General features: G+C 44.4%; 1 protein-coding gene across 1 annotated transcript; it reads right to left on the bottom strand.

Moving 5' to 3' along the window:
- Positions 1–13,803: 13,803 nt before the first annotated feature.
- LOC124665369 (uroporphyrinogen decarboxylase 1, chloroplastic) lies at positions 13,804–17,547 on the bottom strand. Its single transcript, XM_047202779.1, has 5 exons — positions 17,387–17,547; positions 16,912–17,300; positions 15,583–15,867; positions 14,740–14,975; positions 13,804–14,172 (listed from the first exon to the last, which is right to left on the bottom strand). Exons 1-5 carry the CDS (start codon positions 17,526–17,528, stop codon positions 14,004–14,006), a joined length of 1,221 nt encoding a protein of 406 aa, XP_047058735.1. The 5' UTR covers positions 17,529–17,547; the 3' UTR covers positions 13,804–14,003.
- Positions 17,548–27,977: the final 10,430 nt, after the last annotated feature.

Genomic DNA, 27,977 nt, shown 5'->3' with positions numbered 1-27,977 from the left:
AGAAGAATGGAGTTGCTAGGGGGGAGTTTGTAAAAATACGTTTGTACTAGCCCTCCGACACTTTCCACGGGACGGAGGGAGTATTACTGTATGAGAGAGAGCCGGCAGGGAAAAAGTGGCAGGGACTCGTCGTCAGAGGAAAGGAAGAGCGTTGATTCGTCCGCCCGTAAAGTCTCGGCACGGTGGGGTACGTTACCCGGGTCGGGGAGAACCGTGCGGCTCTGTGGCGGCGGCAAAACGGCCGTTGCGTCCGGCACAAGGAGAAGATACACCGCTGGGGAATGCGTTCTGTAAACTGCGAGATGTTGTTAAAAAAAAAACTGCGAGATGTACCTAGGGGGTAGACAAAAAAACGTGAAACCGAAAACCAAACCAAATCTTGGTTTACTTCACTAACCGCTATTTTGTTAGTTTTTATTTATACTGACCGAATTAAATTTGATAGAATTCGGTTTTTAGCCCTACCAACCGAAGAAGACCAAACAAACCGAATTGAGCAACCTACCATCAATTTGGGCACAAGTCCATCGTTCAATAGAGGGCCAGTTCGGTTAAAACCAAATGCCCACCCTGATCTACAAAATGAGCGAAATTGTATACCAAATTAGCAACGCTTGTGGATCGGATAGAATATAAATAATTATTTATTTGGAGGTTAAATGTTTGTCTCAGGATTAAGATTTTCGAGCGGTGATAAAAGATAATTGGCTAAGCGAAAGTCCAAAGGGTAATAAATTTTTTTTGTTTTGCCATTGTGATCCATGATTCATCATGCATGCCCTTCACTCGAATTTGTGATGGAGAATGGTGCTTGTTGCTTTCTATTTAACTCTTCAAACTTGTATTTCGAAATGTCCGGGAACTGGTTGAGAGGTTGGTAAGGTCAATTTATAATCATCATAATAATATTGTCTTTAACAAAGCTTTTGGTCATACACAAACTTCCTATTGGATTCGTACTTGGTTCACTGTATGGAAGCTTGGGACTTCATCACTCTGGGTGCAATCTACTGAATATGGTCAACAGGTTTGGTTGGCCGTTTAGAAGAATGATCAGTTACGCATAAGTGTGTATTGTATTCCTATTTATGTATGATGCAGCTTGTGTGTACCAATTTTATGTATGCACTTGAATCATTCATAATTTGCAATGAAAATCGGATGTGCACATTAATGATGTAGATGCCGGGGCTTTGCCTCCTACCCAGGAAAGGCACTATTGGCAAACTTCAAGAGGTTTGCATAAGAGAAAACAACAAGGAACTAACACATTTTTTTAAGGATGCCACATTGGCGCTTTATTTATTTGAGGATAGTCACATCACCGACTACAAAAGGTAAGATAAATCTTGGAGGGTCACCATTTCAGACTAGATTTTTTTTAGACTCATACACGTACCTAGCTAAGCTATGCGCCACCTGATTAGCATCCCTCTTACAATACTGAAATAAAATCTCTCTCGTTGAACTTGCTTTTAGGAAACACACCACCATGATCGCCGAGTAGGGGCTCCAGACTTCAATCACACCGTTGCAAGCCTACATCAGTTCTAATGAATCTGGCTCAATGATCACCGAAGAGCAGCCCAACCGCCCCATAAGTTCCAATCTTCGTAGAAGTGCTAAAGCTTCCGCAGTTGCTACACTTAAAACATTTTCAAGGGTCCATGCCATACTGCGATCGCCTCACCCTTTTGATCCCGTAGGACAGCCCCCATATTACCCGAACCATCCATATGAAAAGATCGATGCATTAATATTTAGCTTGCGACCTCCATGCTTCGGCTTTCCCCACAATATTTTCTTCTAAACTGCATTCTCCTTGGCAACATTATAGTTCGATGTCAATGAACTGATGGCAAAGGCCGAGATAGAAGGTGCAGGAACCGAGACACCCTTCACCATTTGGTAACTCCTCATTGCTAAATCGTCACCCATGTAAGTACATAATAAACCTCACAAAAACATGGGCTCCCGACTGCGCAAAGTGAACTAAAATTGGAGCTCAACATAAAGTGCAAAGGATTGGAGATTACTTTTTATAAAAAATAATATCATTAAATATAGTTTCACATTTACCAAATTGACCATTGTGCTTGCTCAACAAAAGATATGCGAGATATATTAAAGAGTGGTTAAATTGAGCACAATTACGAACCATTAGGAAAACATACATGTAGCTAACACTGGTAGAAAAACAGGCTTCCGGGAAGCCCCATAAGTCGCGAAGGTAAAGGAACCGCGACTAATGGGGTCTTTAGTCGCGGTTCGTGTGGCGAACCGCGACCAAAGCCTGGGCCCAGGGCGCACGGTGGCCAGCTGGTGCACGTGGGGGCTTTAGTCCCGGTTGGCCAGGCCAACCGCGACTAAAGGTGCCCGAAGGCCTTTAGTCGCGGTTGGCCGGGCCAACCGGGACTAAAGCCCCTCCCCTATATATACCCATCCGGCCATTTGGAGCCAACACTTAGCCATTTGGAGCCATTCTCTTCACAAACTTCACAAGTGAGTGTTAGGTTTGCTTTTGGTTCCTCTTATGCACATAAGGTGTTTGATGAAATGCCCCAAGAGCATGAAACAAACATGATATGAAGTGTTGGAGCCACACTTGAGCTTTCTCATTTATTTTTTCCTCCTCGATCGCGGTTAGCAACTTGAACCTTTGATGTGTCGTCATTGATACAATATGCATGTGTGTGTAGTTCATTGTTTAATTTATATTGTTTGTAGCTAGTTAGTTTAACAAATGCATGATGGTTAATTATATATTTTATATTATAATAATGCAGATGAATCGGCAATGGATGTACGGTAACCGACTCTCCGGCGAGTTCGATACGGGTTTGAAAGATTTCCTCGTAGTGGCTAATGCGAACAAGCAGGGGGTTTTGTTATCTGTCCATGTGTTAAGTGTAAGAATCGGAAGGGTTACTCTTCCTCAAGAGATGTTCACATGCACCTGCTTCGGCACGGTTTCATGCCAAGCTATAATTGTTGGACCAAGCATGGAGAAAGAGGGGTTATAATGGAAGAAGATGAAGAAGGGGATGATTTCATCGATGAAAGCTATCTTTCTCATTTCGGTGATACTTTCATGGAGGATGCTGAAGGTGAAGGGGAAGGTGAAGGGGAAGGTGAAGAAGAGGATCTCGTTGATGATCTTGGTCGGACCATTGCTGATGCACGGAGACGCTGCGAAACTGAAAAGGAGAGGGAGAATTTGGATCGCATGTTAGAGGATCACGAGGAAGGCGCTGTACCCCGGATGCGATGATGGTACTGAAAAAGCTGGGCTGCACACTTGGATTTGCTGAAATGGAAGGCACGGGCAGGTGTAGCTGACTCGGCATTTGAAAACTTGCTGAAAATGTTGAAGAATATGTTTCCAAAGAATAACGAGTTGCCCGCCGGTACGTACGAAGCAAAGAAGGTTGTATGCCCTCTAGGTTTAGAGGTTCTGAAGATACATGCATGCATCAACGACTGCATCCTCTACCGCGGTGAATACGAGAATTTGAATGAATGCCCGGTATGCACTGCATTGCGTTATAAGATCAGAGGCGATGACCCTGGTGACGATGTTGAGGGCCGAAACCCGGGAAGAGGGTTCCCGCCAAGGTGATGTGGTATGCTCCTATAATACCACGGTTGAAACGTCTGTTCGGGAACAAAGAGCATGCCAAGTTGTTGCGATGGCACAAAGAGGACCGTAAGTCGGACGGGGAGTTGAGACACCCCGCGAGATGGAACGCAATGGAGAAAGATCGACGAGAGAGTTCAAAGATTTTGCAGCCGACGCAAGGAACATAAGATTTGGTCTAAGTACGGATGGCATGAATCCTTTTGGCGAGCGAGCTCCAGCCATAGCACACTGGCCCGTGACTCTATGCATCTACAACCTTCCTCCTTGGTTGTGCATGAAGCGGAAGTTCATTATGATGCCAGTGCTCATCCAAGGTCCGAAGCAACCCGGCAACGACATCGATGTGTACCTAAGGCCATTAGTTGATTAACTTTTACAGCTGTGGGGCAGACCTGGTGTCCGTGTGTGGGATGAGCACAAAGAAGAGGAATTTGACCTACGAGCGTTGCTTTTCGTAACCATCAACGATTGGCCTGCTCTTAGTAACCTTTCGGGACTGTCAAATAAGGGATACAATGCATGCACGCACTGCTTACATGAGGCCGAAAGTGTACATTTGCCAAATTGTAAGAAGAACGTGTACCTTGGGCATCGTCGATTTCTTCCGAAAGGTCATCCGAGTAAGAAAGAAAGGCAAGCATTACAACGGCAAGGCAGATCACCGGCCGAAGCCCGCGGAACACACTGGTGCTGAGGTATTTGATATGGTCAAGGATTTGAAAGTCATCTTTGGAAAGGGTCTCGGCGGACAATCGGTTCCGAAGGGAGCCGACGGGCACGTAGCCATGTGGAAGAAGAAATCTATATTCGGGAGCTAGAATATTGGAAAGTCCTAGAAGTCCGCTCCGCAATCGACGTGATGCACGTTACGAAGAATATTTGCGTGAACATCCTAAGCTTCTTGGGCGTGTATGGGAAGTCAAATGATACAAAGGAAGCACGGCAGGACCAGCAAAGTTTGAAAGACCCCGATGACCGGCATCCGGAACGGTTTCAAGGTCGTGCCGGCTACGCTCGACCAAAGAAGAGAAGGTCATCTTTTTGAATGCCCGAGCGAGTATGAAGGTCCCGTCGGGATTCTCGTCCAATATAAAGGGAATAATAAACATGGCGGAGAAAAAGTTCCAAAACCTGAAGTCTCACGACCGCCACGTGATTATGACGCAATTGCTTCCGATTGCTTTGAGGGGCTCTGCCGGAAAATGTTCGAGTAGCCATTGTGAAGCTATGTGCATTCCTCAATGCAATCTCTCGAGAAGGTAATCAATCCAGAAGTTCTACCACGGTTACGGAACGATGTGATCCAATGTCTTGTCGGTTTCGAGTTGGTGTTCCCGCCATCCTTCTTCAATATTATGACGCACCTCCTGGTTCACCTAGTCGATGAGATTTCCATTCTCGGTCCTGTATTTCTACACAATATGTTCCCCTTCGAGAGGTTCATGGGAGTATTAAAGAAATATGTTCGTAACCGTGCTAGGCCGGAAGGAAGCATCGCCAAGGGCTATGGAAATGAGGAGGTAATTGAGTTTTGTGTTGACTTTGTTCCTGACCTTAAGCCGATTGGTCTTCCTCGATCGCGGCACGAGGGGAGACTAAGTGGAAAAGGCACGATCGGAAGGAAATCAACGATATGTATGGACGGCCATTCTCGGACTGAAGCACACCACACAGTTCTGACCAATTCCAGTTTGGTGGCTCCGTACTTTGAGAAACACAAGAATATTTTACGCTCGGACAACCACGGGAAGCCTGAATCCTGGATTATGAAGGCCCACATGGAGACTTTCGGCAGTTGGTTGAGAAAACATTTAATGAGTGACGAACATGTTGTAGATCAGCTGTACATGTTGGCCAAGACACCATCTTCGACTATAACGACTTTCCAAGGGTACGAGATAAATGGGAATACATTTTACACGATCGCCCAAGATAAAAAGAGCACCAACCAAAACAGTGGTGTCCGCTTTGATGCGACAACCGAGAATGGGCAAAAGGTCACATATTATGGTTACATAGAGGAGATATGGGAACTTGACTATGGACCCTCCTTTAGGGTCCCTTTGTTCCGGTGCAAATGGTTCAAGCTAACGGGAGGTGGGGTAAAGGTGGACCAGCAATACGGAATGACAATGGTGGATTTCAACAATCTTGGTTACCTTGACGAACCATTCGTCCTAGCGAAAGATGTCGCTCAGGTTTTCTATGTGAAGGACATGAGTAGCAAACCGAGGAAACGGAAAGATAAGAAAACGATCGAGTACATCATGCGATGATCCAAAGCGCCACATTGTTCTTTCGGGGAAAAGAAACATCGTGGGAGTGGAGGACAAGACGGACATGTCGGAAGATTATAATATGTTTGCTGAAATTCCGCCCTTCAAAGTGAACACCGACCCAAGCATTAAGTTAAATGATGAGGATGCTCCATGGATACGGCACAATCGTAAGCAAGCGGGGACACAAGGGAAGAAATGATGTGTAATAATTTATTGTACCAAACTTTGTTGAATGAATCATGTGAATTATATTACCCGTGATGTGTTTGGTGTCCATTTTCGAATGATTCAATTGACTCGAGATAGCATTGATGATACATGAAATTTGGAGTGACTAAGTCATACTCCTGCATGCATACATGAAATTTGGAGTGACTAAGTCATACTCCCGCATACAGGAAATTTGGAGTGATTTAGTCATACTCCGCCTAGGCGTATAATATGCATACTCGTAGTCTTCATAGCCGCCGCCGTTGTGCCGGTAGTCGTCGCCTTCTAAGTTGCCGGCGTCGTCGTCGCTGCTGTCGTCGCCGCCGTCGTCGGGCGGCGCTCGTGGCTCGAGCGAGGGTAGCGCGGGCGGGGGATATCGCCGGCCGTGATGTAGTCCATGACGCTCGCAGAGTCCGGTCGTACCACCATAGCCGACGGCCGGCCTCGTGGAAGTTTCCAGGGAGGCGAGACCGTCCTCCTCATACACAGCGAGCGCCCTCTCACGCCGATTGATGAAGAAGGCGTCCCAAGTATGCTGGTTATCGGGATGCCGGCGGGGATTCATCCGCTGCTCCGGCGTGAGGTCGAGGTAGTAGTGGTTCGTGATGGCCGCCCGGCGCGCGGTACCCCGAGGGACGGGAGGGACCGGCACGCCGCCGGCGCCTAGGCTCCGGCCGGCGAGGACGCGGTACCCGGAGGGCAAGGGTAGTTCGAGGCGCAAAGCTCCTCCACCTGCTGGTAGGTTAGAGTGGGTGCGGTGAAAGCCATGAGAGAGTGATGAGAGATTGTAGAGATGTGATAATGCTGGCCAAGCCGGGCTACCTATATGTAGTGACAAATGGCGGGAAAAATGGGAGCGGGAAGACATGAGGCGGGAAGAAAGAGGCGGGAAGAAAGAGGCGGGAAGAAAGTGGCGGGAAGAAAGTGGCGGGAAGAAAGAATTTTTTGATATATTATTTTTCTGATTTTTTTGATATATTATTTGTATTTTTAAGAATTTGAATTGAATTAGTTTTATTTTTTTGATTTTTTTGATATATTATTTGTATTTTTAAGATTTAGAAATGAATTATTTTTATTTTCCTGAATTTTTTCATACATTATTTGTATTTTTAACATTTAGAAATGAATTAGTTTTAATTTTCTGAATTTTTTGATATAATATTTGTATTTTTAAGATTTTGAATTGAATTAGTTTTATTTTTCTGAATTTATTGATATATTATATGTATTTTTCAGATTTTGAAATGAATTAGTTTTATTTTTCTTTACTTTTTGATATATTATTTGTAATTTGAAAAAGAAAAGTAATTTGAAAAAGAAAAGTAATTTGAAAAAGAAAAGTAATTTGAAAAAGAAAAGTAATGTGAAAAATAAAAGTAATTTGAAAAAGAAAAGTAATTTGAAAAAGAAAAGTAATGTGAAAAAGAAAAGTAATTTGAAAACGCCAACCGCGACTAAAGGGTATTTTCCCGCGGGAAACGAAAACCCGGCGAAAATACCCTTTAGTCGCGGTTGGTGTGGCCAACCGCGACTAAAGGGTACCCTTTAGTCGCGGGTCGCCTCCCCAACCGTGACTAAAGGGGGGGTTACTATAAATACGCGCGCGGCAGCGAGCGGCCAGTTCATCTTCTTCTCCGCGCGAACGACGAACTCGACGATCTGCAGCGAAGCCCTGCCCGCCGTCGCCGTCGCTCCTCACGCCGCCGTCGCCGTCGCTCCTCACGCCGCCGTCGCCGCGCCCGAGCCGCCGCCGAACGCGCGCCGCGCCCCGTCTTCGCGCCGCCGTACGTCTCGCCGTCCCCGATGTACGCCAAACAACGTACCGCGCCGCGCGCGCGCTCGCCGCTCGCCGCCGTTCCCGCGCGGATCGAGAGCCGCGCGCCACCGCGTGCCGCCCCCACTCGCAGCGCCGCCGGCCGCTTGCCCGCCGCCGCCGCCCACCTATACCGCGCGCTGCGCCCGGCCGGGAGAGAGAGAGAGAGGGCGGGGAGCGCCAGTACACGGCCGGCGCCCCTGCCTCTCTCGTTTTTTTTGTTTTTTTTTGTTTTTTTTAACTTAACTAAAAATTTGTATACTAAAAAAATTTTGACTTAACAAAATTTAACAAATATGTAATATATAGTATAATGTATATAATTTTGTACTCCCTCGATCGAAATTTTGACATAACAAAAATTTACTTAACAAAAATGTGTTAGCTAGGTTAACAAAAATTTACACATATGTAATAGTATAATGTAACTAAAATTTTACTTAACAAAATTTAGACTTAATGTAACTAAAATTTTACTTAACAAAATTTAGACTTAATGATCAAAATTTTAACTTAAGAAAAATTTTACTTAACAAAATTTAGACTTAATGATCAAAATTTTAACTTAACAAAATTTAGACTTAATGATCAAAATTTTAACTTAACAAAATTTTATTTGGGATCGAGAGGGGCGGCGAGGTTATGTGTCCTCGGCACCGCCACCGCCCTCTCGGTCACCGCCACACCGGTCTCTCGGTCACGCGGTCACTGCGTCCCCCTTTCAATTCGCCACCGCCACCGGTCTCTCGGTCACGCGGTCACTGCGTCCCCCCTTTCGCCTCCATCGTCGCCCTCTCTCTTTATATGTAGAAGAGATGTGATAATGCTCGGCATATACACAATTAATTTGTTTTGACTACATGTTTTCGGGATCGACATATGGCGGACGATAGAGCTGACCCGATTATGGACAACTATGATCCGGACGGCCGAAGAACAAATCTTCGGCATCATAAAAGGCGATGTTCTATATGTGCCGACCGGACAAGAAGAAGATGATATCGATTCTTATCTGAACTTTGAGGGTGAAGATGAAGGGCATGGTCAGCAAGATGGTGCCGAAGGAACGTCGATAAACGACGATAATCTTCGGTTGGAAGTAGCAACCACCTCCGGCGCCGAGGTATATATATATACATTGAGCCTGCGGTGATACAAACTCACCGATTTGAATAAATATGTGTGTACTAACGCGCGCGCCTCTCTTTCTTATTTTAGCCCTCGGCCGGATCGTCGAAACAATCGAGTACGTCGTCGTCAAAGCGTGGCGCAACCAAGACGATGAAAGCAGGAGAAACATGCACCATCGATGTTGTCGACGAAGCAACCGGCAGGCCGCTGGAGCCCGAGCAAGAACGCCACCAAGTTTGTCGGCCAATGCGGAGCCGTTGTTAGAGACAACGTCTCGATCACCCTCCAGGAGTGGAATGAGCCAAAGAAGGCACGTGTTGGTTTCACTTTTGTCGATAAGAGAACAAAAAAGATTGCTTCAACAAGCTTATGGAACATTTCGTTCTACCTCCGGAATACCGCAAATACGATGAGGAGGGTAACAAGATTGCGGAAAACAAGAAGAGGCGCAAGCTAGTCAAACGAGTTCGCTCTTTCTAGGATGGCCAACGCATTCCGGAAATACAAGCAAAATCTAGCCCATGACTTTGTCAACCAGGGCAAGACTCCGGATTTCAAAGGACAATATGAGAAACTGCAACATGATTGGCCAGAATTTGTGAAGCAAAAGAAATCGGAGCAGTTCCTTGAACTATCGAAAAAAATAAGGAAAATGCGGCCAAGAAGGAGTACAATCATAAAATGGGGCCAGGAGGGTATCGCTTTTGGCAGCCTAGGTGGGAGAAGATGGAGAACGAGCCGAGGGCGCGAGGAATCCGTCCGGGTACGGAGGGATGGGACCCAAGGGCCAAAAGCTGGTGGTACGGGCATGGGGGATCGCCGAACCCGGAGACGAGGGAGTGTGTTTACCAGGGCAAAATAATTACACCCACCCAAAAGCTTATTGAGGCAATGAGGGATGCTCAAGAGGGGAGGATCAAGTTCAACGGAGAGAACGACGCCCGACAAAAGCCCTCGGGAATCCTGAACACGGAGGACGTGTACGAGGCATGGGGCACATTCCGTGGAAAATAGGGTTCCCCCAGAACGATGACCCGTACGGTTACAGAAGCCGTAAGAGAAAGATGGATCGGGAAAAAGATGTTGTGGCGCAGTTGAACTAATAACTCTCTTGTTCATTTAATTTTCTTTGCCTCGTAGGGTTTGGAGACGGTTCTCAGATACAAAGGTCGGTGAATTCAAAAAGAGCTAAATTTCATGCGGTCAAAGGCTAAGAATGGTAGCGATATGCAGCCACCGGGAACCAATCTGTGTGGATACTATGTCTGTGAGATGATCCGGAGATACACCTCTGAGCGCGTTCCGAGTGATCTCAATGCTCGGAGGAATCACCTCCGGTCGATGCTTAGTCCGAAGCTCGCTTCCGACCACTTCAAGAGGAACTAGCTGGATGGTTCGGGAGGGAAGTCCTCCATCCTAAAGGAGAACACCATTGCGACGACGTAGAACTATACATGCATTAAATTATGTATGAAAACTTGTTCAAACTTGTATATGGTCATCCGATGATATTGAATATATATTGTATATTCCTCTTGAATTCTTTTTGGTTATAATTTCAAATTTGTTTGAAATTGTACATTCATATACATGTATATATGTAGTACCGTAGAATATGTGAAACTCCTTCAAAATTACAATAAAGCACAAAAGAAATAAAACAATATACAAATTAAACACAAAATATGTTTAGGGGGGCAGGTTTAGGGGGCCGGAAACCCTAAACCTGCGGCGGCCTTTAGTCGCGGTTGGCCAGAAGAACCGCGACTAAAGGTCCTCCGCCCGGACGGCCGCCTGGCGCCCACGTGGACGGGCCTTTAGTCGCGGTTCGTAAGGAACCGCGACTAAAGGGGGGCCTTTAGTCGCGATACTTTGGTCGCGGTTGCGCAACCGCGACTAATGGCAGTTGCGAACCGCGACCAAAGGCCCTTTTTCCACCAGTGTAAACTGTCTTAAGTCTTAACACAACAACAAAAAATACAAGAAGAATTCTTATTTCTTCACCCTCAATGGCACTCGTAATATCCAAAACGTGGCAATATACATAGAACTCCGTGGGTGTTCGATACTGTGATCAATATCCCATATAAAAAGGTCTTATCACTATTCGGATGCACAAGTGGTGGCTTTGCCCATAGCATGTTCGAGGTGTTTGTGCATGTCCTTTGTTGAAAAGAAACACCTGACGGCATGGGCGGACGCAGCGGGGGGGGGGGGGGCCTGGGGGCCGTGGCCCACCCAGAAATCTGAAAAAACAAATGGGTACCCCTAATTTCTGGCCCAACTTTGACCAAATCCGCTCCCGAGCACACCAACGCGAGCGACGGAGCAAATTCTCTCATCAACGTCAAGGGAATCGGGAAAGAGACCTAGCTCCACAGCTCCGTTCTCCGGCCGTCCGACGGCGGCTGCCCGTTGCGCCAACCCCAATTTTCCGGCTGTCCCGGTGGCTCGGCTCGGCCCTCCGCCGGTCCGACTCCAACTCGCCGGCAGCGACAGCAGCCCCCCCCCCCCGGCCCTCCTCTCGCTTTAGGTCTCGTCATCGTCCGGTCGCCGTGCCGGCCGCTCGCCGATGCAGGCCGGCCACCGCTCGCCCGCACGGCCGCAGGTCCAGCTCCAGCAGGGCATATACCTACCTTTCTCTGCTGTTCTTTTTCTCCAAAACATTCTGTTCTCTGTTGTTTATTTGGGATCGCTGATCTATGTTCCGTAAACTGTTAAGGCAGTCTTGTATTCTTGTATATGTGATAAACTACCCATGTTGTGCACTTTGTATCTAACCAGATATGTTAGTACCTCCTCTCAATAGGTAAAAAAAAAAATGACAGCTCATGGCTTGTATGTATTTGTAGTGCTATGTTAAACTGACTGTTTTAATTTCACTTTCAATTTCACCCAGCGGTGTAAACTATTGATTCAATTGGTAGATATTTCTTTCCATGATTTATATTGCAATCGTGCACATTTAATGTATGTATTGAACTTTAATTTTTAGAATCAATTTGTATTTGGCAAACATTTTTGACAATTAAGGGGGTGCAAATTTTTTTTTTGGAGGTGTGCCCCCCCTCTGATTTCTTCCTGCGTCCGCCACTGCCTGACGGTAGCGTTTGTTATCGGGAATGTTGAAAGGATTTGTAGAGATTGGTCATTGACCTATCAGATCTGCTGATGCACTAAATCCTCCGATCACATGCCTAGAGTTCAGTCAGCTCGCTTTGCAATCAAGCAAACAAACAATTTAATCATTGCACTCGAGAAATAATAATAAATCGTGCAAGATGTCTGCATCATGTAGCGTAAAACAAATCAATTCGGTCAGATGCTATCACTAAACAGTTGAAACTAGCTCGCTACAACACGAGTGTACAACACACCATCCATCATTGGACCGACGCCATATTTTTTTGTACTGTAATGCAAGGTTGGAAAGCTTTTACAGTGCATGGATATATTGGAGCAGGCCAATACCCCACTCGGGCCAACATCATACGGTCCATTGTGCTGTGTCAGAAAAGACACTCATGTCTGATTAAGCAAGACATCACAAAGTTGCCGGCATTTCTCGCTCCAATGTTTAGACTGCGCATAAATCCGATCCAGGTAAGCAGATCCAGTCATAGAAGCAGCGCTGGCAAATTCCGGACAACATACACCATGTCTTGCAATGAGCCATAATACTAACTTAGAACTACCGTCTCTTGCAAGTTGCAATGAGTCACAAATGGAAGCCTCAGGGCATCTCCAGCGGGGCGACACATATTTATGTCCGTTTGCGTTGGGCACGGACACAAAAAACGTCCGCATGCGTCTGTCTCTTCTCCAGCGACTGAGACGCATTTATTTGACCGCATGCGTGATTAGAGAGGAGAGAGAGGGAAAGATTCTGTTTGTGTGGCTAGGAATAAGCGCATGCGTGATTAAAGGAGGAGAGGGCTGCATGCAGCCCAACCGGACACAAACGGACGCGCGGACTCGTCCGCAGAGACGCATTCCTGGCGCATATTTGGTCCACGTTTGCGTCAGGACGGACACTGCGGACGTTTTGCGTCGCCCCGCTAGAGGGCGTTTTTTATCCGCGCAGACGCAAACAGACGAAAAACGTCTGTTTGCGTCGCCCCGCTGGAGATGCCCTCAGCACCATCAGCAGCAGCTGAGAGTTCACTAACATCATAAATAAAAAACATGTACTCCGTAACACGTACCAACAAAAGGAACCAGTCTTTATAGTGAGAAGGATGCATATAAACCATGTATATGGAACAAAATGCTCTTCAAACAAAAGAGAGTAGCTTTGCAAAAGAAAAGGCAGAGGACCTCAATTCCATGCTGCGTGTTTTAATAATGCAAGTGTCGCAGTAGCTTTTTTGGAGGGGTGCTAAACCTTTGTATATGCACCATCCTGTTCCGCCCAGACAGATGGCCACAAAGAGAAGTATGTGATATGTCAAAACTCAAAACCTGACAACATGTCAGCACATGGGCTAACTGACACTGCAACAAATAAATTCCAATATGGGTCTGGGCACTGATTCAATTTAAAGCATTGTAGCCTGGTAGGTTGAAATATTGGTACCAGTCCAGATCATGGCACCTACAATATGATGTTCCGCTCATATGCAAAAGAAATAACGTATACAACTGTAATGCCTGCAACGTTTTCATTCTAACTGGAATGATAGCCAATAAAGGAGCTATAAAGAAAGGCTTGATCAACTCCAGCTTCCTACTAAAAGCAGGTGGTATGCTTTTTCTTTACTGAGTAGATGAATGAATGAAATAAGCAGATACATAATGAACAAAATTGAATAGATCTGGCCACGGTATCTCTACAAGGAACAACTCCAACAAAAGAGAGTGGCTCTGAAGATGTGGTGCTGAGCTGAGGACAGTAAGACTAAAAATATGGCAATGCTATTAGCCATCATCAAGCAACAGGTTGCAATTCCTCGGTAACATGACCCTGGAAAAGGGCGTCATATCTCAAGCTCCTTGTGACATCAAAGAAATGCGCTACAGCTTCTTCTGGTGTTTTTTGAAGAACCCCATGGCCCAAGTTAAGTATATGACCTTTCGGCCCAGCTGATTTCACAACCCTACAGAGTATAAAATGAGGGGAAACAATCATTAGCAGTACCAACAAATTGTAATTTTAGATATTGAGTGGATGGTGCAGCCCAGTTAGATGACTGCGCATCAACTGATACGAAGTCCTATGACATAGAAACCGTAAGGATCTAAAATTGCACACTTATAACTAGTGTAATCCTGCCAAAACATAACACAACACCCTAAGATTTCAGTTATACTGTCCTCGATGTGATGGGATCACCTATTCATTGTTTTACAACTAAAAAGTTGGAATATATTTTAATAGATGAACAATGCAGGATGCAGAAAATTTATTTGGTTGCAAGTGAACCGATGCTCCAGAAATGAAATCAGTGCATACTTGCATAAGCTGCACAGTTGAACTAACCAATGGATTTCAGTTATATATAGGAAAGAAGCCTTAATAAAAAAGAAGGGCATTGTCTCGATGATGGGAAGACGACATGAATAAAAAGATAAAGAAGTTGGGAACCTCACTGACAATTTGTTCAAGTGTATCTATAAAAATAATGAAGAACATAAAATAAGTGCATGATGAAGTTTCGACTAACCTATGGATCTCATCAGTCAATACTGGTAATGGGGAAAACAGATATGCTGGGTCCACATTCCCTTGTACACTGAGTCCATCACCAACACGCCTCCTTCCATCTGCCATATCCACTGTCCAGTCAAGCCCAATAACATCAACTCCTATGTCCTTCATGCGCTCGAGTAAGCCCCCATTTCCATTTATATACAACACAAGTGGTACATGAGGGCATTCTTTCTTAATCTTGGCCACAATCTGCCATTGAAATAGTTTCATAAGATCAAAAGAGCATAATCAACAGAATTCTTATCTCTTGCTAACTTTACAAGCTATGAACTCAAAAGTTGAAGTTAAACTTCTTAAGCTGCATTAGATATTAATTTTGAAGTGACAGGGTTCAAAAGATATCACCATTTATGAACAAAGTAAGTCAACAGTCACCAACTGTGGTCAGCGCCTTGCAGATATGTAAAGTCAAGTATAGCACAATAAAGCATCCAAATATTAAGGTTGCTGACATAAATATAGTTTCTGAATGTTTGTATTGATTCTTGCTATGCTTGTTACTTTGTTGTGTGTTCCTTCTCGGATTATAGAAGAACTCGTAATCATAACCATACAGTTTCTTAAAGTGTGTACAGCATAGCAGCAGTTACAAAGAAATAAAAGTGTCATATCAGAAGTATTTGAGTATAAACATAACAAATGGTATTTACAATACATGATGAACTTGGGAAAATAGCACATAAAATCATTACTGCTCTATTACACGGTGCAGCTCCAACCTGGTGGACACTAGAGATACCAGCCACCATGTCATAAGGAAATAGATAAGAAAAAAGAAAAAGGAAGGAAAAACTACCTGTTTGATGTACGGTTTTGACCATTGCTCCCACACATGAGGCGGAAGTTGCCCACCCCATGAATCAAAAATCTGTATACACTGAGCACCAGAGTTTACTTGGTAAATGATATAGTCAGATATTGCTTCTGCAAGGTGAGAGAGAAGGCCCCTCAAGACATTTGGTGCTGTGTGGCACATGCGCTTTATATTTGTGTAAGTGTTGGTCATGCCCCCTTCAACAACATAAGTTGCAATTGTCCACGGGGCCCCCACGAATCCTAGCAAAGCAGCTTTTCCATCAATCTAGAGGGTAGAAGAGCAAACAGAGGTGCATTAGCATCAGAAGAAAACCCAGCGCAAATGCATAGATAAAGCAGATTCAGTCCAATTCTTTTCACAGGGGGCTACTAATACACAGCTTATTGATGCTTATGAGAATGTTATGTGATGAGTGTATAACATTCAATAAGAACACTGAACACAAAAATCAAGACTATAAGTTGTAATATACCAATATCGCCATACTGATGTTTGACTAAAGGTTGCTGGAAGGTTTAAATTTTGAATTGAACCAGATATTTGAAACCAACATTGGCATCACCATCTATTTCAAAGCATGTAAGGATAGTGTATTGTGGTAGCTAAGCTACACCTAATGATGTTTAGAATGTGGCAACTGCACAGCCTGCGAACTAATATCCAAAAAATGCTGGAAAACTAAACAAATTCCATAGTCTCCTTTCTTTTGCAGCCTGTACTTTACATTCCCAACAGTGTGGATTGTGGAGTATACAAGGTTGGCTACCCAAAATGTATCAGGCTTTTATCATCAGCACATTACATATCACTATTTCTTCCTGAGATTTATATCGGCTAGCAGTAAGGCATAGCAGCAGAGATAGCTCTGAAGCTACCTAATTATACTACTGTATCAGTTTTGGTTTTACTGACTCTATACTATGAGCAGATGTCAACCATGCTCCATGCAGCTGTGCTGTTCCAAATCGTTTAGTCTATGACAAAAACAAGCTGCAAGTGTACTATTTCATCAGCGATTGGACCTACCGAATCAAGACAGGTGTGTGAGCTCGGCTCACTGATAAAAGGCAATTCTCTTATGACTTATGAGACCCTCTTCTATGAGTCATGATAAAAGATCTAGTAACCAACAATTTCATCCCATAGTTCATAGCTCAAAACCAGACCACTAGTTGAATCCTTCACAATGATCAATAAACCTATCTAGCTAGAACAATTCAACGCAAACCACGGATCTCGTCTATTACAACAAAAATTAACATCACTTTTAACTTTTCATAGCTAAGCATACAAATCTAGCGGCATTACCTCGTTGCGCAGAATCTTGAGCGACTCCCCTACGAAGTGGAGCTTATCGAGATCTATGGGAACGAGCTCCCTGACCTGCTCCTCGGTTCGCACGGGCGACTGGATGACCGGCCCCTTTGATTCCGAGATATCGAACGGCACCCCAATGGCCGGCAGCGGCGTGAGTATGTCCGAGAAGAGGATGACGCCGTCGGGTGCGAATGCGTGCCACGGCTGCAGCGTGATTTCGACGATGAGGTCGGTGGTCTCGGACCGCTCCCGGAAAGAGGGGTGGCGCTTGGACAGCGCCTGGTACGACGCCATGTACCGCCCCGCCTGCCGCATCATCCACGCCGGCGGCCGCGGAAGCCCGTCCTCGCCCCTCGCCGCGCGTATGAGCAGCGGCTCTTCTGGAGATGCGATGCGTACTGGTCATCAGATATGGGCGGAAATGGTGGGGAGGGAGAGTAAGTAGTGCTAGAGCAGTTGGTTTTACCCGACGAGGAGGACGAGAGGGAGGCGGAGATGGCTGGGAGACGGCTCCGCCGGCGTTGGGTGGAAGATGAGGAGGCGGGCGCCGCGGAGAGGAAGGCGGCGGCCGTGGCCGTAGCCGCTGCGGTGGTCGTCGGGGACACCATGGTGATGGCGAGGTCGCACTGCTTTGGTTATCTGATCTGTTTGGGGGTGGGATTTGGGTTTGGGTGGCGATGGACGGCAGAACGGGGCCCAGCCCAACGGCCGATCTGGATCCCGCAGACCCGCGTCCTCGTGTAGGCGTAAAGCCAGTTATTAATCTTTTAAAATAGTAATAAGCTAAAAAAAAGTTGATTTAATGGTTGAGCTATCAATTGGCTCATGGATTAAGTTGATTTAAAGGTTGAGCTATAAAATTAGCTCATGGAGTCACCAGAGTTCAAACCCCAGGTTTGACATCTGTGTGTCTCATAAAGGCGGAATATTCATTCAGTGGGAGGCGACGTTCCCGTCGACAGCGAGGCGCCTGTGGTGACTTCGTCAATTTCAAGATCCAATCCGCCGGCTCAGTCTTCCGAAGGTGCTCATAGGGGTAGGGTGTGCGTGTGTGCGTTCATAGGAGTGAGTGTATGCGCGTGTATGTGAGCGTTTGCGTTTGTACTGTGTTTCTCAAAAAAAAAAAAGAGTCGTGCTTAACTTGCAACGCGTTGGAGTCAATCTCGAGCGAGTTTCGATCTAAACAAGACAAGGAAACTTCTTTAATACAATTTAAATCACAACGATGTTATCTTAAAACACAAGTAAGGTATTTTTTTCAATAACAAACGTGGTTGTAACAAAACATAAAGGTTCACAATAGTTACCTAGCGAGAAATCATGGATGAACCACCAAAGGATCAAAGGAGTCATCGGATCGATGATGTTAGCTTCCTGGAAGAAGCTCGGTGTCGTGTAGTTGTGCGCTCTGCACATTATCCTGCACCGCTACCACAGTTGCCATGTTCGTCCACGGGAACTAGAAGTGGGGGACCTTGTGTTCCGTAGACTTTATTCCACGAAGGGAACAAACATGTTGTCTCCTAAATTGGAAGGACCATTTCACATGGTTCATGTCCACCGACCTGGAATTGTCTGCCTAGAAACCGAAGATGGAACCTCGCTAAGAAATCCATGGCAAACGTTTTTGTTTCCCCTAATTTTTGGACTTTGGACATAAATAATGTTGTAAAAGTTAGGGTGTTACAAACCCGCTACCAATAATATCAGTTACGCCTGTAATGCAGCCTGCTACCAATAAGAATGCTCCTAAGACGAGCTCCTCGAAAATATCCTAGACTAGCTATAGCCTACAACATCTTCAAGAAGCTCCGCCATAGGAGATTTCCCCAATTAATCTTTGCTTGTATACAATTAGATAAGGGAGAGGGCAGACATATTTACGATGTTGATATTGTATAACACAACTTCCTGCGGATCAAACAAATTAGCAACACGCGGACTGAGTGGCATGCGGCTGGTAACCCATTACCTATCGGGCGTGCCTGCCAGCGCCTTCTGCGGATAAGCTTTGGTCCCGTGTTACCATGAACCCCACTTATTAGTCGCATGCCAAGATGAAATGTTCGCTACCATTGTCGAGAGACTAGTCTCGTGCGCCTCGAGAGCACGCTGCCAGTGTTAGCCGTCGCGTGCGCTTAACCAGTCCCACGTCCATTAGAGGTATCCCTATAGCGTTTTCTCTACCAGTTGGTTTGTTCATACATGATGATCATATTATGTTGATGAAAATTCACATATATGACCAATATTTTTTCCATTATTTTTGTGAATCCTACTTCACTCGATATAAGAACACAAGCTCTAAAAAGAAAAGAAAAAAATGTGATATTATATCCCTAAAAAGAACTTTTCGGGGACCTCTCTTTTGCTCAACTGTTATATTATTGAGATAAACAAATATATACTGGGGCTGACTATGGAAACTTCAAACGGAGGCCGAGTTACATATAGCCCTTTATTTGGAAACAATAAGAATTCGTATTTCAAAATTTTAGAAATTTTGAAACAAAATTCTAGAAATAGCCAATGGTGTATACTAAAATGGTGTAAAATCTCAATACAAACTATTTTGTATTCTAAGCTACACAAAAATGATAAACTTTTGACATAATTTATTGTGAATAGTACACATTTCAAGACTACTAATTTTGTCAGATTTTGTGAATTTCGTGTAGCCTAGAATACAAATCAGTTTGCATTGAGATTTTGCACCATTGTAGCATACATCATTGGCTACCTTTAGGATTTTGTTTCATATTTTTTAAAAACTTTAAAATACGAATTTTAAGTCTTTAAAAATAAAGAGCTACATGTAGATTGGCCTAGTGCTGACTATACCTCACTCAACTTTGAAACCACTATTTTACTTTCATGAACTCCGGAAACGCAAGATCTGTAATCATGCCAAGTCAATGCGCGCTTGTGTCATGTCCTTGCTGAAGGTGGTTGGTCGAAGCTCGATTTTGGAGATAAAAATCGTGAGACCAGCATATGGCTGGATTTGTCACTATCGCCGCACATGCCATGTTTCCTTCTTGAAGGAATAATCTAAGAGTTGTCTACTTTTCATTTGTTACTGTCATTTAGCGGTTGCATGGAGAATTTCTTGTAGCAATTGGGGCATATATCCTCAGATTTTCTTTTCGGGTTCAAATTTCTTCAGTTGCTGAAAAAACTTGCATTAATCTCGTACTAGATTTGTTGGTTGTTAGCGTTGATTTGAAAAAGCAAAACCGTCAATCAAAATTTTCATAGACCCATTGAGCATCTAGTTGGCTCAAATTCAGTAATTTAAGGTGCAACATAGTTTGACTGGCATCTTAATCTAAATGAAACAGATTAAAGAAACTACCAATGATGCTGGTGGCAAGATCGTGCTTCCGGGGTGAAATCCCATCAAACCAATAAATTCGTTGATTTCTGTATACAGCCTAGAACGATACTAGAGTTCAATAAGTTTATTTGTGACCATCCTTGGCGCAAATTTTGGGACGTGCTTGTTTGCTCACGAAGGCCTTTCTTGGCTCCAGTGAATAAAAAAAAATGATGTTTGATTGTCTAGGTTGCACCAGTTTTCTGCATGGCGCTAATTTTAAATCAACCCAAAAGTTATCTCGCTAAGAACGCTTGAATCATCCGGTTTTCTCCTAGCATTAGGGAGCAGGTGCCGGCGACCCCCATAGTATGTTGCCGGCGGTTATTTAGGAAACGCTGGTAGAGATGATCTAAGATCACCATATTCAAAGTAGGTAACAACATAGATTTACACATAACCAAACACTTTATTCTTTTTAATACTCAGTTTAGACATAGATGTAGGCAAACAAACAACTGCACGAAAACCCAATACAGACAACCTAACTGTGCAAGTGCAAACGCACCAACCACACAACAACTACAATAGAGCTAATTACGAATCCTTTGGTCCTACAGCTTGCCAGTCACGTGAAGTTTTGATCCTCAGTTAATCAGCTGACATGTGGCATTATCGATTTTGCAAAGAGACCCCTAATATTCTTAACCGACACATATGACCTTCGGTGCCGTCTTACATGGGGTCCCACCTGTCAGTGCTGACGGCGAAAATAAAATTTAATGCACGAAGTTGAGGATTTGAACTCTTGACCTTGGATTAGGAGTTAGCTCACGGTTGGCACTACAACACGGACAATTTATTTATCAAATCTAGGATGCCACTCTATTATACATAGAATCGATAGAATAGATGATTTTTCACCCATTTGACGAGAAATGAAATTACTCGATTTTTTTCCTTTGGCAGCACGCGTGTTTTCTTTTTGGCAAAATTTTACATCACGGAATCTATAATCTATAAATAGGAGCTACCCACTAAATTGAATTCCCTCTACATGCAAGCATGCCACATCACCTCCCATGCAGCCTATGCCACATCATTAGTTTATTTATTTACACTCTCAGTTTTGTAGTAACGTGATTTTCCTTCAGAATAATCTTCTCCATAGTCTGCGGCGGCTCCAGAGGTTTTGAGTGTTCACCTCCTTGCCTTCCTTCTTTAATTTACAGTTCCCTCTACTATCTAAATGGTGAGTGGTGATCCCGCAACCCGCGGGAATGTTTGATCATCCGTCGAGTGACCATAAATTAATTCTCAGCCCCATGGGAGCTCATCAACTTCACATTCCCTATTTATTCCGGCAGCACTAGTGGGAGCTGAAGTTTAGTCCCACATTGCTAGTTGGAAGAGAGTTGGAGTGGTATATAAGGTGGACTGTTCTAGTCCTAGTAAGTGAGTGAGAAGAGAGAGAGCCCTCACGCACTCCTCCTCCTCCTCCGCCCGCCTCGCCTCGCCACACCTCGTCTCGCCACGTCACGACGCGCGACGCGCCGCGGGTTGCGGGAATCTCGTCGGGCCGAGCTTATCTTTTTGCTGTTTGGGAAATTAATTGTGTAATCAATTTTGAGTCATTAACGGACGCGTTACTCAGTCGTTTTGCCTTCCGGTTTTTCTGGATCGTGGGCTGCGTCCCACGACCTGCCCGAACCGCACTACATAAGACCCTGCGCAACCCTAGCCGCCACTACCAGACGCATACGCGACTGCCTGTTTTCAGTTCATTGCGCCGCTGCCTTCGTCTTCCTCATCCCGTCCGTCAGCGTGCACCGACTGCCGGGACAGTAGGCCTCCGGAACCCTGCCTCTCGTGAACCTGTACGGGTGAGGGGCAATCAGGTTTTTGGGGAGCGCTCCGGCGCGACTACTGGCGTCACGACATCGTCATCGGACGACGAGTTCCTCCACACCGACAACGAGTAGTGCAGCATCGGAATTGGTTCCGATAGCGGCCACGACGATCATGGCTCTCATGACTACAAAGTGTTTTAGCCATGGAGATCGAAGTACATATTGAACCTTGTAGGTATGGTTTACTTTGTGATCAAATAAATTATTTGTGGACAAAGGATTGATTTTGAACAATGATAAACCAATTACAAACAAAGAAGTTATGATGGGCCCTGAATCCGTTAAAATGGCTATACGCCATGAAATCCAAGATAGATGAATACTTTTTGAAAGTAAATAGATCTATAAAATTGATGGACTTGGATGGAATATCCTTGAAGAAGCTCGACTTGTCGAAAAGTTGTTTACGACAAAGTTCAAAGAGTTGACTACGATAAGATTAGATCTTCCGTAGCGATGCTTATAGTCTATGTGGATTATTCTAGTAATCGCTACATATTTCTTTTATGAGATATGCTAGTAGGATGGCAAAATACATTACTTAAAAAAAGTGTGTATTAAAGGTGTATACAAGATACAACCAAGAGTTTTGCTGGTCCGTGGAATACTAGATAGGTATACAAACTTCAATTGGATGAAGTGAGTGTCGCGGAGTTGGAATCTTCACCAGATGAAATAGTCAAAGAGTTTTTGATTTCATCAGAAACGATGAAGATGCTTGCATTTGCAAGAAATTAAGTGGGAGCGCTGAGATATATTTATAATACTTTATGTAGATGACATATAGTTGGTTATAAATGATGTAATTATATACTTGATTATAAAAGGTTTCATTGAGAATTAACTTCAATGAAAAGATATGGACTGAAACATATTTAGTGTCAAGATCTATGAAGATAGATTGAAACACATAATAAGTTTAAGTCAAAGTACATAGAATGGATATTGAAGTAGTTCAATATAGAAATATTAAGAAGGTGTTCTTTTCATGTGAAGGTTTAACAAGACTTGAGTATATTTGACACTCGATGAGTAAAAACACATGAGTGATTTTAGATCATGAATAATATGTACAAAATTAGATGTCCTCTGCTCTAAAAAGTTAGGAGCATATACCAGAATGATTCATGTGATATGATCATTGGACAACAGTAAGAATATCCCTGAGTGCTTTAGAAAAACCAAGGATATATATAGTTTTATATGGGGTAATGACAAACAAATCGCTGTAAGGTGTTGCACCGATATTAGTTTGGTCACATATAAAAATGAATTTCAAATCTCAATTAGGCTAAGTGATGTTTAAAAGGTAGCACAATGCTAGATTTAGAAGAGTTCTAAATATTGTGACAGATTCTACAAACGAAGGCAGAGTATGTTATTGTTTTCACAATGACTGAGAATGTTAAGTCGAAAAGTTCTTTGAGAACTTGGTGTAGTTCCGATAGTGTCAGAACTTTGAAGCTATATTGTGTGTGACAATATTAGTGACATATTTTAGACTGCGGAATTAAGATTCCACCAGAAGATCAAACATATTTAATGCCGACTCATTTGGAAAATGAGTGATGCATGAAGACGAAAATTAATTGCAAAATTAATACATACGTTTCTGAGCATGTCAGATCCGATGACTGAAACCTCTCCCGTGAACAAAACATGATAAGCACCAGAAGGCCAAGGTGTTATATCTTTACAAATGTAAACTAGATTATTGACTCTAGTGCAAGTGGGAGACTGTTGGAGATATGCCCAAGAGGCAATAATAAAATGGTTATTATAATATATCTTTGTGTTTATGATAAATGTTTGCATACCATGCTATAATTTTATTAACCGAAATATTGATACATGTGTGTTATGTAAACAACAAGGAGTCCCTAGTAAGCCTCTTGTATAACTAGCTTGTTGATTAATAGATGATCATGGTTTCGTGATCATGAACATTGGATGTTATTAATAACAAGGTTATGTCATTAGGTGAATGATATAATGGACACACACCCAAATAAGCGTAGCATAAGATCACATCATTAAGTTCAGTTTGCTATAAGCTTTCGATACATAGTTACCTAGTCCTTCGACCATGAGATCATGTAAATCACTTATACCGGAAGGGTACTTTGATTACATCAAACGCCACTGCGTAAATGGGTGGTTATAAAGATGGGATTAAGTATTAGGAAAGTGTGAGTTGAGGCATATGGATCAAGAGTGGGATTTGTCCATCCCGATGACGGATAGATATACTCTGGGGCCTCTCGGTGGAATGTCATCTGATTAGCTTGCAAGCATGTGACTGGTTCACAAGAGATGATATGCCACGGTACGAGTAAAGAGTACTTGTCGGAGACGAGGTTGAACAAGGTATGGAGATACCGATGATTGATGGCGTGTAACACACACGTTCGTTGGGAACCCCAAGAGGAAGGTATGTTGCACACAGTAGCAAGTTTTCCCTCAGAAAGAAACCAAGGTTTATCGAACCAGGAGGAGCCAAGAAGCACGTTGAAGGTTGATGGCGGCGAGATGTAGTGCAGCGCAACACCAGGGATTCCGGCGCCAACGTGGAACCTGCACAACACAACCAAAGTACTTTGCCCCAACGAAACAAGTGAGGTTGTCAATCTCACCGGCTTGCCGTTACAAAGGATTAGATGTATGGTGTGGATGATGATTGTTTGCAGAAAACAAGTAGAACAAGTATTGCAAGTAGATTGTATTTAATGTAAAAGAATGGACCGGGGTCCACAGTTCACTAGAGGTGTCTCTCCCATAAGATAAATAGCATGTTGGGTGAACAAATTACAGTCGGGCAATTGACAAATAGAGAGGGCATGACAATGCACATACATGATATGATAAGTATAGTGAGATTTAATTGGGCATTACGACAAAGTACATAGACCGCTATCCAAGCATGCATCTATGCCTAAAAAGTCCACCTTCAAGGTTATCATCCGAACCCCTTCCAAGTATTAAGTTGCAAACAACGTGACAATTGCATTAAGTATGGTGCGTAATGTAATCAATAACTACATCCTCGGACATAGCATCAATGTTTTATCCCTAGTGGCAACAAAGACATCCACAACCTTAGAACTTTCGTCACATCGTCCCAGATTTAATGGAGGCATGAACCCACTATCGAGCATAAATACTCCCTCTTGGAGTTAAGAGCAAAAACTTGGCCGAGCCTCTACTAATAACGGAGAGCATGCAAGATCATAAACAACACATAGGTAATAGATTGATAATCAACATAACATAGTATTCTCTATCCATCGGATCCCGACAAACACAACATATAGCATTACAGATAAATGATCTTGATCATGTTAGGCAGCTCACAAGATCCAACAATGAAGCACATAAGGAGAAGACGACCATCTAGCTACCGCTATGGACCCATAGTCCAGGGGTGAACTACTCACTCATCACTCCGGAGGCGACCATGGCGGTGAAGAGTCCTCCGGGAGATGATTCCCCTCTCCGGCAGGGTGCCGGAGGCGATCTCCTGAATCCCCCGAGATGGGATTGGCGGCGGCGGCGTCTCTGGAAGGTTTTCCGTATCGTGGCTCCCGGTACTGGGGGTTTCGCGATGGAGGCTTTAAGTAGGCGGAAGGGCAGGTCAAAGGGCATCACGGGGGCCCCACACAACAGGGCCGCGCGGGCCCTATGCTGGTCGCGCCGCCCTAGTGTGGCGGCGCCCCGTGGCCCCACTTCGTCTTCTCTTCGGTCTTCTGGAAGCTTCGTGGCAAAATAGGCCCCTGGGCGTTGATTTCGTCCAATTCCGAGAATATTTCCTTTGTAGGATTTCTGAAACCAAAAACAGCAGAAAACGAAGAATCGGCTCTTCGGCATCTCGTTAATAGGTTAGTGCCGGAAAATGCATAAATATGACATAAAGTATGCATAAAACATGTAGATATCATCAATAATGTGGCATGGAACATAAGAAATTATCGATACGTCGGAGACGTATCAATGATCAAACCTCGGACAAGTAAAATATCGCGAGACAAAGGGAATCGGTATCGTATGTAAATGGTTCAATCGATCACTAAGTTATCGTTGAATATGTGGGAGCCATTATGGATATCCAGATCCCGCTATTGGTTATTGGTCGGAGAGAAGTCTCAACCATATCTACATAGTTCACGAACCGTAGGGTGACACACTTATGATTTGATGTCATTTTAAGTAGATATGGAATATGGAATGGAGTTCAAATTTTGTTCGGAGTCTCGGGTGGGATCCAGGACATCACGAGGAGGTCCGGAATGGTCCGGAGAATAAGATTCATATATAGGAAGTCAATATCCAAGTTTGGAAATGATCCGGTGCATTTATGGAAGGCGCTAGAATGTTCTAGAACCATCCGGAAGAAATCACCATGGAAGGTGGAGTCCCGGTTGGACTCCACCAACCCTAACCAGCCAACCAAGTGGGACGGTGGAGTCCATGGTGGACTCCACCTCCTTGGCCAGCCAAGCAAGGGGGGAAAGGGAGAGTCCCTGTCCATCTAGGTTTCGTCCATATGGAAGTTTTGAATTGGGGTCTTATTCGAACTTTTGGGCAAACCCTTAGGGATTCCACCTATATAATGAGGAGGAGAGGGGGGGCAGCCACTCTTGGCCGCACCACCAAAGGGGGCTCCCTGGCCGGCTGGCCGGCACCCCAGCCACCCCTCTCTCCCAAACCCTAGCCTCTCTCCTCCTCCATCTTCTCCCACAGCGCTTACGGCGAAGCCCTGCCGGAGATCTCCTCCACCACCGTCACCACGCCGTCGTGCTGGCGGGTTTCCGAGGAGGATCTACTACATCCGCTGCCCGCTGGAACGGGGAGAAGGACGTCGTCATCAACACCGAACGTGTGACCGAGTACGGAGGTGCTGCCCGACTGCCGTCAAGATCTTCTACGCGCTTTTGAAAGCGGCAAGTGATCGACTACAGAAACAACGAGATCTAATCTTGTAGGCTTTGGAAATCTTCGAGGGTTAGTCTCATGATCTTCTCGTTGCTACCATCTTCTAGATTGGATCTTGGCTTGTTATTCGTTCTTGCGGTAGGAATTTTTTGTTTTCTATGCTACGAATCCCATCAACTGTATGTCATGGAGCAATACTATGACTACAGGATGATTGATGAGCGCTCCGAGGTTGAGCAGGCTCATGAGATTCAGTCCCTTGCCAAAGAACTCGAGCAGTTTAAGTGTACTTTAACGAACAAATTTGTGGCCGGTGGCATTATTGCCAAGCTTCCTCCCTCGTGGAGGAACTTTGCTACTTCTCTGAAACATAGGAGACAAGAGTTTTCCGTTTCGGATCTCATTAGCTCGCTTCATGTGGAAGAGAAGGCTAGAGCAAAGGACACACGCGCTCGTAGTTTTGAGGGAGGTTCTAGTGCCAATGTGGTACATAAGAAGAACTTTCAATGTCACAAGTCTAAGAATAAGAACAACAGAAAAGGCAAGTTTGACGAGAAGAACGAAGCCTCCAACTCAACCAACTTCAAAAGGAAGACTCCTTATAAGAAGAAAGGGAATTGCCATGTTTGTGGCGCTCCTGGACATTGGGCTCCTGATTTCCCAGAACGCCATGATCGGCGTGGGAACAGCGGCAAGTCCACAAATGTTGTTATTGGCATTGATACTGAGATGAAGGACGTTGGGTACGGTATTTCTTCTACTGTCCTTTCAGTATGTAATTCTCCTGATTGGTGGATAGACACCGGAGCCAATACACATGTATGTTCTGATGTTTCTATGTTTTATTCTTATCAGGTCGCAAGGACTTCCTTCGTGCTGATGGGAAATGGCTCACGTGCTTC

The sequence above is a fragment of the Lolium rigidum genome, chromosome 6 (assembly GCF_022539505.1).
Source record: "Lolium rigidum isolate FL_2022 chromosome 6, APGP_CSIRO_Lrig_0.1, whole genome shotgun sequence".
Classification (NCBI taxonomy): domain Eukaryota; kingdom Viridiplantae; phylum Streptophyta; class Magnoliopsida; order Poales; family Poaceae; genus Lolium; species Lolium rigidum.
This window is presented reverse-complemented; position numbering and strand designations above follow the sequence as displayed.